This window comes from Vicugna pacos, chromosome 9 (assembly GCF_048564905.1).
Source record: "Vicugna pacos chromosome 9, VicPac4, whole genome shotgun sequence".
Classification (NCBI taxonomy): domain Eukaryota; kingdom Metazoa; phylum Chordata; class Mammalia; order Artiodactyla; family Camelidae; genus Vicugna; species Vicugna pacos.
Genome location: NC_132995.1, coordinates 40432372 through 40446876, shown reverse-complemented (window position 1 = coordinate 40446876; position 14505 = coordinate 40432372). Strand labels below are relative to the sequence as shown.

At 55.8% G+C, this 14505-nt stretch overlaps 2 protein-coding genes and 1 long non-coding RNA gene across 12 annotated transcripts; 2 read left to right on the top strand and 1 right to left on the bottom strand.

The window, feature by feature from the left end:
• Window positions 1-942: 942 nt before the first annotated feature.
• Window positions 943-6155, top strand: EXOC3L1 (exocyst complex component 3 like 1). 4 transcript variants are annotated; one of them, XM_072967518.1, is made up of 14 exons: window positions 943-1106; window positions 1315-1464; window positions 1685-1845; window positions 1927-2146; window positions 2712-3324; window positions 3403-3520; window positions 3647-3772; window positions 3872-3972; window positions 4176-4286; window positions 5021-5150; window positions 5271-5393; window positions 5477-5632; window positions 5724-5848; window positions 5928-6155. In XM_072967518.1, the coding sequence occupies exons 2-14, from the start codon at window positions 1419-1421 to the stop codon at window positions 6115-6117; spliced, it is 2220 nt and encodes a 739-aa protein (XP_072823619.1). In that variant the 5' UTR covers window positions 943-1106; window positions 1315-1418; the 3' UTR covers window positions 6118-6155. The 4 variants fall into 4 exon arrangements, with proteins under 4 accessions (XP_072823619.1, XP_015094131.1, XP_072823618.1 ...); XM_015238645.3 differs by having other exon boundaries at window positions 1670-1845; XM_072967517.1 differs by having other exon boundaries at window positions 1670-1845; window positions 5021-5393.
• Window positions 4564-5999, bottom strand: LOC140698152 (uncharacterized). The gene is made up of 2 exons (XR_012075699.1): window positions 5910-5999; window positions 4564-5822 (listed from the first exon to the last, which is right to left on the bottom strand). It is a non-coding gene; the product is annotated as an uncharacterized lncRNA (long non-coding RNA).
• A 412-nt stretch (window positions 6156-6567) lies between the features above and the next one.
• On the top strand, window positions 6568-14421 carry MATCAP1 (microtubule associated tyrosine carboxypeptidase 1). 7 transcript variants are annotated; one of them, XM_072967523.1, is made up of 8 exons: window positions 6568-6700; window positions 8499-8705; window positions 9391-10016; window positions 10099-10242; window positions 10537-10669; window positions 11564-11869; window positions 11965-12062; window positions 13059-14421. In XM_072967523.1, exons 3-8 carry the CDS (start codon window positions 9447-9449, stop codon window positions 13221-13223), a joined length of 1416 nt encoding a protein of 471 aa, XP_072823624.1. In that variant the 5' UTR covers window positions 6568-6700; window positions 8499-8705; window positions 9391-9446; the 3' UTR covers window positions 13224-14421. The 7 variants fall into 7 exon arrangements, with proteins under 7 accessions (XP_072823624.1, XP_072823626.1, XP_015094133.1 ...); XM_072967522.1 differs by lacking the exon at window positions 6568-6700 and adding an exon at window positions 6906-7198; XM_072967520.1 differs by lacking the exon at window positions 6568-6700 and adding an exon at window positions 6906-7323.
• Window positions 14422-14505: the final 84 nt, after the last annotated feature.

Here is a 14505-nt window from a genome sequence, read left to right as displayed (position 1 = left end):
CGTTTACCTATGTGTAAGTATATGTAAAGCACTTAGAGCACTTCTTCCGTGTGGAAGGATTCTGTGTCCACTAGTATCATTTTTTAACATTGTCGGTTTTTATTATTGTTTATTTTAGGTCAAGTTCTTTGGGAAACAGACTTTGAGAAAGCCATCTGCCTACAGGAAGTTTACTGATGAATCACACTTGTAAGGGAGTAAGACAAGGAGAATTAGGCAGAGGAGAGAATTAAACTGTGATGCAGTTATAATTGAGGCCTCAGTCCATCCTACTAGGGGCTGTGAAGCTGGGGGACTCTTCCAAGGCATTCCAAGGCAAGGGTACCTGGCCTTTATACCCTAACATGGACCAAAAGACTTGGCTATGAGACCTCAGCAACCTACGTTTCTGGCAGCTAAGGAAATGAGTGTCTTTGTCCTGAAGGGTGGATTTGGGTGGTAGCCAGTGTCTGCTGCAGTATTACTACTTAGTAGTCCCTTCCATGGCCTTCTTTATCTCAAGATAAACATAGCTTTCATAGCCATTCCACCACTCTCCGCCATCACCCACCACACACAGCCTGTGGTCTCTTGCTCCTCTGCAGAAGCACACACCCAGCTCTAAAGGACCCTTCAACAGTTTTCACACCGTGATGTTGTGTGCACCCATATTTGCACACCTTGCTCTCCACCCAGTTGGAGCTGCTTAGTTCATGTTTGTGCCCAGAGCACTAAGCAGTCCTGGATAGGCTGGTCAAGACTCAATGACCACAGGGAGTATACACCTCCTTCCCTGAAGGAAGTGGCGCCCAGCCCTCCCCACCCCGTCCCACAGTGCAGATGCTCTTTCCTGTTGGGAATAAAGTACTAGAGACTCAGCTTCCTTCCTTTCTGCATGTGGCCTTGGAGAGGGCGGGTCTTGGAGGGAGGAGGGAGCTCCTGGGCAGGGAGGTGGGACAGTGGCTTCTTTGGGGAGAGGAATTCTCCTGCTGCACACCGAGGTGTGGGCCTCATGAGCCAGTGGAGGGAGTACCCAGCTCTGCCAAGAGGGAGAGGGGGAGAGAGCCATCCTCAAGGCCAAGGCCATTTGTGAAAGAGGGAGAACTGGACACTCCTGGTCAAGCCTGGTGAGTTCCATATCAAACTGTCCTCTGCAATTCGGAGCGGGAGCAGTCTCCAGCAGAGTCCCATGCTTACCCTGACTCACTTGGCATCTGAGGGGCAAAACTGAGAAACCCAGGAGGCAAAGGTTTCCCAGGTGCCTCCCCATCATCCCCGCCTCCCTCTCATTTCCTGAGGAGGCTGGGCAAGAACCTTCCTCCTCCTTCTCCAAAGGGCCTAGATGGAGGCTGCAGCTTAGAGGAGCACCCACTCTTCCTGCTCTAACTTAGACCTTCGATCCCACTCCTACCTCTGCTCCAGCTCCTCCAGGGCCTGCCATGGACTCAGCAGCCAAGGACAAAATGAAGCCCACAATTCCTCCTGGTATGAGCCCTTCTGGCTAGGCTGATGGGGGGATGGCGGCAAGAAAGATGGGAATGGTGGGGTTGGGTCCTCCCTGCCTCTGGCTGGAGCTCTAGAGGGCAGGGAGAGAAGGGGACTGCCCTGGGGTACAAGCTGAGGAATAGGAAGGGGAGCAGATTTGGCAGCTGCTTCCTGCAGGCCCTGCCTAACTGACGCAGCTGCCCAGGCTCTTCCTGCCCAGGGCCTGAGTGGCCGGAGCAGGAGAGGGCGGAGCAGCTGGCCCGGGGTGCAGCGCTCAAGTGGGCCTCTGGTATCTTCTACCGGCCAGAGCAGCTGGCCAGGCTGGGGCAGTACCGCAGCCGCGAGGTGCAGCGTACCTGTTCCCTGGAAGCACGCATCAAGGTGGGCATCAGGCAGGAGGCAGGCACGCTGGGGGTGGGCTGCAGGCCTGGCCAGGCCTCACTATCTGCCCCCTTCCCACAGTCGGTGGTGCAGTCATACCTGGAGGGCGTGAAGACTGGTGTGCGGCAGCTGGCCCAGGCCCTGGAGGCCATGCAGGGAGTCCGTGAGGCTCTGAGCCAGGCCCATGGGTTGCTCCGGGGTATGGCTGAAGCTGCACAGACCCTAGAACCCCTGCGGGAGCAGGTTGTGCAGCACAAGCAACTGTGGGCCTTGTCTCAGCTGCTGCCCCGGCTGCGAGCCGGTAAGCGTGCAGCAGTCCTGGGCCTCAGCCCTCCAACAGCTAGTCACCAAACACCATCACTGATTGAGGGGCTGGGGCACCAGTGGGAGACTGCATGGAGGGACACACCAGGGACCTTCCAGAGAGTAACTTGGGCTTCAAATGGCATATGAAGCAGGGTACATATTAGTTCATTCTGGGGTTCCTAAGCAAGGGATGTCTGAATCAGAACTGACACCCAGTCAAGTGGCTTTGGCCACTCTGATTGTTAATTTATTGAAATAGTTCCCTAACAAAATGAATGAATAGCTACTGGCATGCCCCTCCCCCACCCTGCCCCAGTTCCTCCCTGCCTTCCCTCCAGGATCCCTGACTTCCTCATGTTCCTTCAGCTCAAGGGTTTACACCTGGCCCACCATGGTGGCCCTTCCTTTCAGGTCCTTTCAGATTGGCCAATGCTCTACTGTATTGTTTACTAAGTATTTTATACATCACTCCAGCCCCAGGGTCTTAGCTTCCACTGCTGTGCCTACTGCATATGTGGGAAGGCTGAGACCCAGAGCTGTCTCTTCTCCTCCCTGCTTAGTGCCAGCTGCAGTGGCCCACACACAGACCCTGATTGATGCCCAGCGGCTCTTGGAGGCATATGTGAGCCTTCGGGAGCTAGAACAGCTGCAAGAGGAGACGTGGGCACCTCTGGGGGGCCTGGAGTTGCCAGTCTTTGAGGGACTGGGTCCTCTGGCTGAGGCTCTGGGCCAGGCTGTGGAGGCAGCTGCAGGGGCTGCAGGGCGGCTGGCACGGGAGGACCCAGCCCTGCTGGTGGCTGCTGTGCGTGTGGCAGAGGTGGATGCTGGGCGCACAACTTCTCGGGAGCAGGCCCCTCGGGACTGGCGGCAGCGCTGTTTGCGGGCACTACAGGAGGGCCTAGAGCGGATCCACTTTGGGACACTGCCACAGCCTGGACCAGGGGCACTAGCAGAGTGGCTGGAGGCTCTGAGGGTGGCTTTACCAGCTGAGTTGGCCACAGCTGAGGCACTAGTAGCACCCTGCTGCCCACCACAATACAAGGTGGTCCAGCTGTGGGCCCACACCCTGCACAGCAGCCTGCGCCGCTGCCTGCAGCAACTTCTGGAAAGGACTGAGCTGGGAGCTGCTGATACCTTCACCTTGCTGCACTGGGCACTGCATGTATACCTAGGGTCGGTGTCCCTGGGCCAACGGGAAGTGGGTGGATCAGAGGTGGGGGCTCAGTGTAACACTGGGGCACCCATCTCCAGGCCAGAAATGATGGGGAGCCTAGAGTTAGGGCCTGAGGCTGATGTGTCCCATCTGGAGCCCCTCCTGACCCTGGAGAATGTCGAGCAGCTAGAGGCAACATTTGTGGCCGAAGTCCAGGTAAGTAGTTAGGGCCTGGGTCCAGAGAAGTTTGCCACCAGCTGTGGGGTTTTATCTGCATGTCTACCTGTCTCTAGCTGTGTCAGTGCCCTGCTACATCCTGCTGCTCCTTGCTCCTTTCCCCAGGCAAGTGTGACCCAGTGGCTTCAGAAGGCACTGGATGGGGAGGCAGCTGAGTGGGGCAGAGAGCAGGAGCCCGACACAGACCCGTCTGGCTTCTACCACTCACCAATGCCGGCCATTGTGCTGCAGGTGGGTGAAAAGTGGTGAGGCAGGTGGGCAGACCTCATGTGGAAATAGAAAGAGAGCAGGACTAGGATTCTGCTGATGGCTGCCTATCTCTGACTGTAGATCCTGGAAGAGAACATTCGTGTGGCCAGCATGGTCAGTGAGTCACTGCAGCAGCGGGTGCATGACATGGCGCTGTCAGAACTGAGTGCATTCCTGAGGAGGTCTGCGAAGGCAATGACCCACTCCCAACCCCTGACCCTGCTCCTGGGGCAGCCTAACGGGGCTCTGAATGAATAAGGGACACTAGTGGAAAGGGGCTCCTTCATATAGGGCCTTGGGTATCTTGGAGATGGAGCTGGAGTACCAAGGACTGGGGTTGTGCAAGAGTGACCACAGGTACAGGAGCCACTTCTGTCCTTTGCAGCTTCAGTGATGCTCTGATCAGATTTTCCCGAGACCACCTCAGGGGGGAAGCAATGGTCCCTCATTATGTGCCCTACCTACTGGCCACCCTCAACCACCAATCAGCACTCAGGTACCAGGAAGCCCCCATGTAACCCCACCTTCAGTAACTCATGATTGAATACCTATTAGGTATGGACCCAGCCTGCACTATGCCATTAGGAATTTTGGACTCATATAGCCCTGGGGTTCTAATCCTAGTTCTACTAATTACTAGCTGTGTGACCTTGAGCCAGTTACCTAATCTCTCTGAACCTTGCTTTTCTCACAGTAGTATATAGGTAATAATAGATGTTCTGAGAATCACATGTGATAACGGATATGAAGAACCTCCAACAGTACCTGGGACATAGTGTCAATTATTCATTCAATTAACAAATGTTTATCAAGACCCTACTCTGTGCCAAGTAATATCTGGGGTTACAGCTGTAAACAAAACAAAAATACTCCCTTCTTCTTGGGTCTTATGTTCTTTGGGGTGGGGGCATAATACGACGAATAAGTTAATTACGATTTTGACTCCCTCCTGAGTGGGATTAACTCTCTCCTCTTACCGAAACAGACACCAGAAGACATGACTTGCTCAAGGTCACATCGCAAATTAGAGGCAGGTCCAGCTGGGCTGTGTCCCTTCTAGCTTGCTGAGCCCACCACTCCCAGCCTCAGTCCACGCCCCAGGCCTTTACAAGTGCAGGGAGCCGCGCTTCTTGACCCTGACGCCACTAGGTGGCGCCCAGGTGTCTAGACAACAGAGGGCCACGCGGGCCTTGGCCTTGGTCCTGAAGCCTACTTGTGGTCTCCGTCTAGCTCCTCCTTGTCCGTCCTGCAGCCCGACTGGGTGGCTCCAGGGGCCTTGGCTCCGGTGGAGGCAGCGCTGGACGAGTTGCAGAGGAGGATCTGCCGCCTGGTGTTGGAGGCGCTGCTGTTGGAGCTACAGGTGAGGCTTCAGGTGGAGGTGGGGGTGCGAGTAGGAGATACAGTGTATTATGAGGAGTCTCCGCGGGGAATGCCGGGTCTGAATCGTCTCTCCAGCCGCGTCTATGACCCCTGCTCCCAGCCCCTATTCGCGGCTCTGCCCTCGCGTCAGTGGCTATCGAGCCCGGAGCTGCTGGAAGGGGTGTGTGAGCGGACGGCACGCTTCTGCCAGGACTTCCGACACGTGCGGAATCCCGCAGTCCAGGTGCTTTGGGGCGAAAGGCTGGGGAGAGGGGAAAGCACGCACGGGAAAGGTGTCCAGGACCCATTTGATCGTGCTCCCTGCAGCTGCTGCTGGCGGAGGCGGAGCGTACCGTGGTGTTGCAGTATCTACGTGCGCTAATGCAAGGCCGTCTAGTGTGCCGAGGGGCTGACGAGAGGACCCAGGCAGCCGAGCGCCTGCGGCAAGATGCCGCCCAGCTTCGGGAGCTTTTCCTCGGTTTGGTGAGAACTCGTTGGGCTAGAAGATGGGCGGGAGTCTCAGTGGTTGGCTAGGGGCCAAAGGCTGGCGCGAGATCTACCCCTATGTGCTCAGGGTCTGGAGGAGAGCGTTCAGTGTGCGCCAGTGCTGCTGGCCCTGAGGGAGCTGCTGAACCTCCGCGACCCCACGCTGCTTGGCCTCGAGGTGGCGGGCCTGCGGCAACAATTTCCCGACGTAAGGTGCAAAGACGGGCCAGGAAGGGAGGAGGGACCTGGGAGAGGCTGGCTGGGGCTGACTCACCTCACCTCGTACCTGTAGCGAGGAGCATGTCTCTGCCCTCTTGGACCTGCGCGGGGACGTGTCCCGAGAGCAGCGCCTGGCCGCACTCAGCTCCCTGCAGGTCGGCCCGCAGCCCTCGCCTCCCACTGGTCGCCGCGCACTCTTCAGTCTTGTGCCAACACCTGCGCCCCCGCCCTCCTCCTGCCTCCCCTCAGGGTCCTGTGCTTGACTCCTAATTGCCCGCAGAATAAAGCCACCATCCCCGTACACCTGAATTGTGTGTGTTGGAGAAGGGGGAAATGAAATGAATGTGCCCGCGAAGTCAGGGTGTCCACAAGCAGTGACACACCTAAGGTATCTTGGCTCCAGTCCTGATATACCGCTGCGCCCCTGCATCAGCCCTTTGTGTGGGCAGCTTACCCAAGTATTTGGGCTTCCGCCGCTGTATGCGGACTACATCCCCATGTACGCGCGCAGGGGCGGTGAGCTCCGGTCTCCACCGCCCCTAGTCCCACCGCGGAATAGCACCTGAACATCGGAAATCCACCCAGGCCTTGTGGAGGAGGCGGGCTTAAGAAAACGGCCCACCAAGGGGCGTGACCTGGTGGTGGACAACTCCCCCTCTGATCTGCCCGGCCCCACCCCGAACCGTGTTCTTTGGCGCGTGCGGAGATTGACGCGAATCCGCAAGCCTTCCTGTGAGCGTGCGCACGCCCGAGTGCGTGCGTCACCGCGTTGGCTCCCGCGGGCTGGGCGGCCAGCGATCGATATTGCGGAGCGAGAACGACAGCGGCGAGAAGAGGAGCGAACAGGTGGGGGCGCGGCGCGCGGATGGAATCCCCTCACCCCCTAGAGGCCAAGAAGGCATTTGACGCGACCCCTCCTCATCTACCAGGGAACCCCCGGCTCCATTGTCTTCTGGCCCCGCCCTCCATTGGGCACGCCCTTTGCCCCGTCCCCCGCCACTTATTGGCTGCAGGTCACGCCCCTCCTCGATCTCCCCGTCCCCATTGGCTCCCCTTCCACGTTATCCTCTCCCGGAGTTTCTCATTGGTGCAGGTCACACCCTCTTATTTGTCACCAGACACCGCCTTCAATATGGGCTCCTCCCACAGCCATCTTTCATTCATTCTGCGTATAGGCCTGGGTGCTTGGGTCATGGAGGTGAATCAGACCCGTCACTGCCCTCAGGAAGTTCAGGGGATGTTAGGGGACATGGACCTAGGTTCCGACAGTGACAGCCTAGGGTGGTAAAGAAGCCGCCTAGGCACTGGGAGCCTCTAAGACGCTGGGAAGGCTTCCCGGAGGAGGTGAGGCCTAAACCCAGCCCTGAAGAATGGTTAGGAGTTTGCTGTAGGGAGACATTGGGAGGGCATTTTTGGAAGAAGGACCTGAGACATGAAAGAAACAGACATATTCTGGTAATTGCAAAGAGGTAGGTCAAATGAAAGAAGGGGAGATGAAGAGGATTGAAAAAAACAGAGGCTTAGAGACCAGTAAGAAATCCAGAGAAGTGTATAGTTAGTTGAGGGGAGGGAAACCTGAAGCCTGAAATCTTTTCAAGAAGCTTATCAATAGGCAGAGTGCAGGAAGGTGGGGAAGAGGGGGAGGGGATCAGATCTAGATGGGGAAGAAAAGTGCAGGGAAGGAATGATTCCATTTCTGACAAAGAAAAGGGCTCTTGGGTTCATTCGTTTATTGAGCAACTGCTCTGGGTCAGGTACTGTTCTGGAGACACAGCTGTGAACACCTAAAAGGGGAAAACATAACTAATCTTCACATATACTATACTTCAGACAGTGATAACTGCTTCAGAGGACAGCAGTGTGGGGAAAGGGAGGTTTCCTATTTTATAAAGGGTGTATTAGGCAGGCTTTTCTAATAACATATTTGTACAGAAATCTGAGAAAAGTGAGAGAGTGACCCTTGCAGTTATATGGGGGGAAAACATTCCAGACAGGGAACATGTTCAGTTTGAAATGCCTGTATACATTCAAGTAAAGATGTTGAATTGAGAACTGGCAATGCTGAAGTTTTTGGAAGAAATCTGGGCTCACATATTTAAAACCATGAGGGTAGATGAGATCACCTAGGGAGTGTGCATAAATGGAGAAGAGGAGAGAAGTTTCCAGGTCCTGGGAATTACAGTGTTAAAAGGTCAGGAAGATAGGGATGACCAGAAAGGAATACCAAGAACAAACAGCCAGTGAGGTGGGAGAACTGAGTTGCGGTATATTTGGGAACCAAGTGGAGAATGTGGTCAAACCAAAATTAAGTGATTAATTTTGTCAGGTTCTACTAATTAAGATGAAGACCATTGGTGACCTTGGTCAGATCAGTTTTGATGGAGACTGGGGGGGGGCCTAATTGGAGTGAAATTTAAGCGAGAACAGCAAGGAAGAAATTGGGAACCAAGTATAGATGACTCGAGGTGTTGTGCTGCCCCGAGGAACAGTGGAGCTGGAAGAGTGTAGAGTCAAGTGAGGGTTTTGTTTTTTAAGATGAAAAAATGACAGCATGTGTTTATCTCTTTTTTTTTTTTTTGTAATGGAGGTCTTGGGGATTGAACCCAGGACCTTGTGCACACTAAGCATGTGCTCTATCACTTAGCTATACCCAGCTACCACCACCCCCAGCTTGTGTTTATTCTGATGGGAAGAATTCAGTAGAAAGGAAGAGATTGATGATGTAGGAGATGAAGGAGAGAGGAGAAATGCTGGAATTGCGTCCCTGAGCATGCAGGAGAGCTTGGAGGCTGGAGACTTCAGTCAGTTTCTGGGGAGAGACTGGATTGGACTGAGCCGTTCAGATTCAGGGGTGAGTGTCCTGACAGTGGCCTTGGATGACCACTAGGAAGATGTCTCTGATAGGGGACAGACCAAGGACTGCCTTGGATTTGCTGAATTTTCCCTCTGTACACCAAAAGCTGATTCTAATTTGGATTTGAACAGACGGCCCAGAGAAGAGAGAGCATTGCATGTGGAGGGACTGACATAAGCAAGGGGCATGCAGGCATTCAAACTGAGGCCCAATGGGCTGAAGGAGATGGGTGGAGCTAGGTGGGAGGGGCGGGGTGAGACTGAGAAAATGCCATAGGTAGAAAGCAGGTAGAAGGTAGTGAGATCCCCTCATCCATCATCCTAGCAGCTGAGGCTACATTGTACCAGCTTCCAGTCAGGGTGGGTGCTGAGCACAGGGATTAAAATCATGAGTAGGTGCTTACGCCTTGCTCACGGGAGCTCACAGGCTAAGGGGATTTGAGTAACCACCATCCTGGTAGATGTATAAGACTTCCTCCAGCTTTGCCCCAGTCCAGCTTGCTTGGATGAGCCTGCTGGAGGGGTAGGCAGTGGGATGGAGGTAAGAGGGCAGATGAAGAAGACCTGGCATCAGGTTCTGGGCCCATCAAGTGCCGGGCAAAGACAGTGTGGCGCACAGGGCCTGCTGGTCCTCATGCCACACTCACTCATGTTGGCCTCCATATGCCTTTCTGTGTCCCCAGAAGTCAACAGTGTGGGGAGTTGGAGTGATCCAGCTGGATGTGACCCCCAGAACAGAATGGTGCTGGACTCAGGGGCTCAGGTGTATGAGCAGACTCCCCCCAGCCCGCCAGCCAGTCCCTCATCCTTGGGCCGTAGGCTGAAGCCCTCAGACCAAAATGGGACAGCACTGTACCCCTGGCCTCAGTCTCTGGCCTTGCCCCAGGCTGTGTCTGTCCCCTCAGCCCTCCGGCCCAGGCCTGAGCTGCAGCCCTTCTCAAAGCTGGACTTGGGCCACCAAGGCCACATGCGTCGCAGTGAGAGCACCTACACCATAAACAGTGCTGGTCGGCGGGGGAGCGGCACCCAGGGCCGGGCCCCACCTGGACGAGGCCGGAACCCAGGTGGGGGCACCCTGCGGTCTGCGGCCTCCCTGCCTCACATTGCTAAGACTCGAAAGGATGCAGGCCGTGGTGCCAGCAAGAGCCCCTGCATGTTGGTGGCTCTGCGGCCAACCAACATGGACTATGAGCGGGACAAGTTCTTCCAGTCCCAGTACACCTACAATCCACAGTTCGAGTACCAGGAGCCCATGCCTACGGCTGTGCTGGAGAAGTACTGTGAGGCCTCTGGACAGTTCATCCATCAGGTCAGTCCAGATTGCCCACCTCACCCTGGCTCTGACCATCTGAGAGACTTCACCTTACCCACTACTGTGGCCCTTTGTGCAGGCAGTTGGCATCATTGAGGCTGTCCTGGAGAAGTTTGGCACCTATGAACACTTTGAGGCTGCGACTGGGGGCCAGCTGCTGACCAAGTGCCAGATCTGGTCCATTGTGCGCAAATACATGCAGAAGGAGGGCTGTGTCGGGGAGGTGAGCTTGCCCTGCCTGTGAGACCCCTTTTCCACATGCCCCAAACCAGGCTGCCAAGTTGGTAGTGCTAGGCCCAGCTCCACACTGTTGGAGCTAGTGACCACAGGCAAGCCCATGTCCCTGTCCCTGTCCCTGTCCCTGCCCCAGGAAGGTGGGAGCTGCCACTGAGCAGAGGTGGGAAAGGGTGGGAGTCCTGGCCAAGTGTCCAACCTGGCTTCCCTGTGACATCAGTGGGTCTACCTGCACACTGGCCCCAGAGCTGGTGTCCATGGTTCAGGGCACTGTCACTTACAGGTTGTGGTGCAGCTGAGTGAGGACCTGTTGTCCCAGGCAGTGATGATGGTGGAGAACAGCCGACCAACATTGGCCATCAACCTGACTGGAGCCCGCCAGTATTGGTTGGAGGGCATGCTGCGGCATGAGATAGGTCAGAGTATGGGTAGGTGGGTGGGTGTGTAGGGGTGAGATGGGGTTGGGACATGGGGGGCAGTGAGGGGCTCCAGTAACCCCACCCCTTTTCTTTTTCCCCCTTCCATCCGGAGGACAGGCCCCTTCCCTTCGTGAGCAGCTACTTCCCTCTGGCTCACAGAGGTACATGCCTGCCCACTCTCTGGGCTCACTCTCATCTCTTGTTCCTTTTGGGTATCTTTTCTTCCCTCTACTTCCTCTTTGATTTCCTTTGACAGGGGGGCAAGACTGCTGAGGCCCAGAGAGGCCAGAGGGAGGACCCTAAGTGTCCCACTAGCCCAGCCAACATGCAGGCCCTCCAGGGTGGGTGGAAGTTCAGATCCTGGGAATGAAATTGGCTGAAGACACACAGAGCTGGGTTTAGGAGGGGATAGACCAGGCTGGAAAGGAGAGCTTGGGACACTACTATTATTTTTTGCCTGGCCCTCCTCATCAGGAATCCTGTTGCTCTGGGCAAAAGGTGGTTTTTTGCTGGGGACATCAGCAGAATATGGGCATTGCCCAGGATGTGGGGCCAGGGAGGTATATGAGTTCCTGCTCCTTTCTAGGGGTTGGGGGGCAGTGTGAGTTTGGGAGAGGTGTGTGTGTGTATAGCCCTGGACAGGTGGGGGAGGATTCTTGCATGCGAGATTCTGAATCCTTGCATGTGAGTTCACCTGAGGAGGGTCTTCATGCTGCCTAGGGTTGGGTGAGTATGAGTTTGGGGTCGAGGGAACTTGCGTGAGAACCTGAGTTTAGGGGCATGAGGATAAGTGAGTCATCAGCTACAGGTCCAGCTGGGCATAGCAGGGCCCGGGCCAGGCAGGTGGGTCCCCTGGATGCCTGGCCAAGCGCAGCCTCCTACTCCCCTCAGGTACCCACTACCTTCGGGGTGTGAACAACGCGCGGCAGCCATGGCACAGCGCCGAGGGCCGGTTGCAGTACGGGCTGCGGCCAGCAAACCCCACCGAGGAGGGCCTGGCCAGCCTACACAGCGTGCTGTTCCGCAAGCAGCCCTTCCTGTGGCGCGCAGCGTTGCTCTACTACACCATCCACCGCGCTGCGCACATGTCCTTCCGTCAGCTCTTCCAGGACCTGGCACGCTACGTGCAGGACGCGGATGTGCGCTGGGAGTACTGCGTGCGCGCCAAGCGTGGCCAGACAGACACTTCGCTGCCGGGTGGGCGCCCACGCTGGGGGGAGTGTCCTGATCTAGGGGGCAGAGGGTTAGGGTGGGGCTTCAGCCCAGGGCTTACCACCCTCCGGTATCCACAGGCTGCTTCAGCAAGGACCAGGTGTACCTAGACGGCATAGTGCGCATTCTGCGGCATCGCCAGACCATCGATTTCCCGCTACTGACCTCACTGGGCAAGGTGAGGGGCCACGGGCCTTCAGAAGTCCCAGCCAGCTCTCCCTATCACTTCACGATTCCCTGAGCCTCTAATTGGGTGCCAGGCCTCTCTGATTGGGGGAGTGTGGGTGGAGGTGAGCACAGGAGATGAAATGACAGTCTGGCAGCCAATAGTAGAGACCCAGCCCACAGGTGTGTGTGTGTAGACACTGCATCTCAAAACAGGTGAGCCTTCCAGGCTAAGGGAACAGTCAGGAAGGCCTGGCCAAGGAGACTGAAGAAATGGCCAGGGACCAAGTCCCTGGCACTGGGTATCTGTGCCAGACTGAGGAAGGTGTACTTCATCCAAAGCAGTGAGGAATCTGAGAGCTTTAAGCAGAAGAGTAGCACAGATGTTTGCTTTAGAAGGCTCCCTGTGGAAGGGGAGGCCCAGGGAAGGGAGTGCAGGGAGAAGAGGAGGAGGCTTTTCCAATCACTCTTGCAGAATTGATGGTAGTCTGGCCTAACCTCGCAGAGGCCATGCAGTTGGAGAGGGAGGGGCAAGCTGGAGAGATCTTCAGAGAGTGGAATCCTTTTTAACTGAGTGGCCACTCTGGGAGAGTGACAGATTCTAAGCCTCCTCCTTGGAATCGACCTAAGGGACTGTGAAGAGGGTGAGGCTGGCATAAGCTGGGACATAGGAATTCAGCATTGGATATGGGGAGTCTGAGGTGCCTGAGAGATAGCCAAGAGAAGGTGTTTGGAAGGCAGTTGGATACCCAGGTTTGGCGGTGAGGGGGGAAGCTGGACTAGGGACAGGAGTGGGATTGTAGGGCACAGATAATAAAAGAAGGTATTAAGAGAAAGGGCAAATACCTAGGACTGAGTCTCAGGGTACACAATGTTGGGAGTGGATCAGGAGGGCAGAGAGAGGAGTTCCAGGAGCACAGGGCTATGGGCTGTTGCAAGAGAGCTGGGAGCAGCTGCCTGAAAGCCTGGACATTCTGCCTACCCCTGAGGCCCAGCTTCCTTCCTGCAGGTGTCCTATGAAGATGTAGACCACCTTCGGCCCCATGGGGTGCTGGACAATACCCGGGTGCCCCACTTCATGCAGGACTTGGCGCGCTACCGGCAGCAGCTGGAGCACATCATGGCCACCAACCGGCTGGATGAGGCGGAGCTGGGCCGCCTGCTGCCTGACTGATGCTGGTTGAGGGCTATAAGTAGCAGACCTGGACAGAGAGGCCCTGGTCAGAGGGCTCCAGATCAGCCCCCAGAACATGAAGCTGGCTGCTCTGTGCTTCCAGAGCCTGGGTGTTTCTTGGGGAACAGGGAGGGCAGGAGCATCTTAGGAGGGACAAATGGCAACATCAGAGAGTTTGTGTCTTTTGCTGGCCTCACTGGGGCCTGAGGGCCAACAGCAGCATGTCAGGCAAACTAAGTCTGCCCCCCTACCTCCAGCTGTCTGTTGAGCAGAGAGAAAGCCTGGGGGCAGGAAGGAAGCTGAGCATGGATGGGGGTGGGGGTGATTTGGGAGTAGAAACTTATCCTTGCATGAGATGGCTTTGGGTGTCTGCATACTCCAGTCATTCCCCCCCCCCCCACCTGGCCCCTTGGTGCTCCTTCAGCTTTCATGCTGTCTACCTCTCACTGGGTCCTGGTGGGGGTCTCCCTTCTCCTGGGGTGATTGCCTGAGTGTGAAGTCTTGGCTTTCACACAGACTCAAGGGGCAGGTATCCTGGCAGTAGAGACCCAGCTGGGCTGGGGTGTGCTTTCCAGCATTTTGCCTCTCCCACTGTCATGTATTTATTCCTTGTTTATGTGCTTTATTTCCTGGGGCCGGGAGGCAGCAGTTTCTGAAGGTTTGGTGGAGGGAACAGGGCTCCTCTGGAAGGCACCAACTGTTCCTAACTCCACTCTTAGCTCATACACATGTGCACATGCTCACGCACACACCCACAGGCCTTGTGAGTCGAGCCGAGAGCCCACTTGGCCCTGCCCTCACCCCCTGAACTGGCCTCCGCTGTCCCTGTCTTTGCCTACACACTCATAGATGGTGTTTGGCAGAGGCTGGCATAGTCTGGCAGCAGCCACAATCAAGCCTGAGGGGCAGGCCCCTAGTTGTTCCAAGCCCTGAGCCCTTCCTAGACCAGGAGTGGCATTGAGATGATTGTTGCTTTCAGTTTCACCTCAGAATCAGCTGTGTGAGGCTGACCCAGTCCCACTCCCACCCTTGGCCTTTATTTTTCCCATCTGAAAACTCGTGAATGCAGCTGAAAAGTACTTATTCATTTAGTCAGCGAATATGTATAAAGCACCTTCAATGTGCCAGTTAACTGGCCAGAACACGTACTGAGCTCCCAGTCCTTAGAGAAGCCAATTAAAACAACAATTACAGTGAAGTGTGTGGGCTCTGTCTACCGAAGATCTCTTCCTCTTTCTCCTTATTTCACTTCCCGAGGCTGTGAGCTCTAGCATTCCCTAAG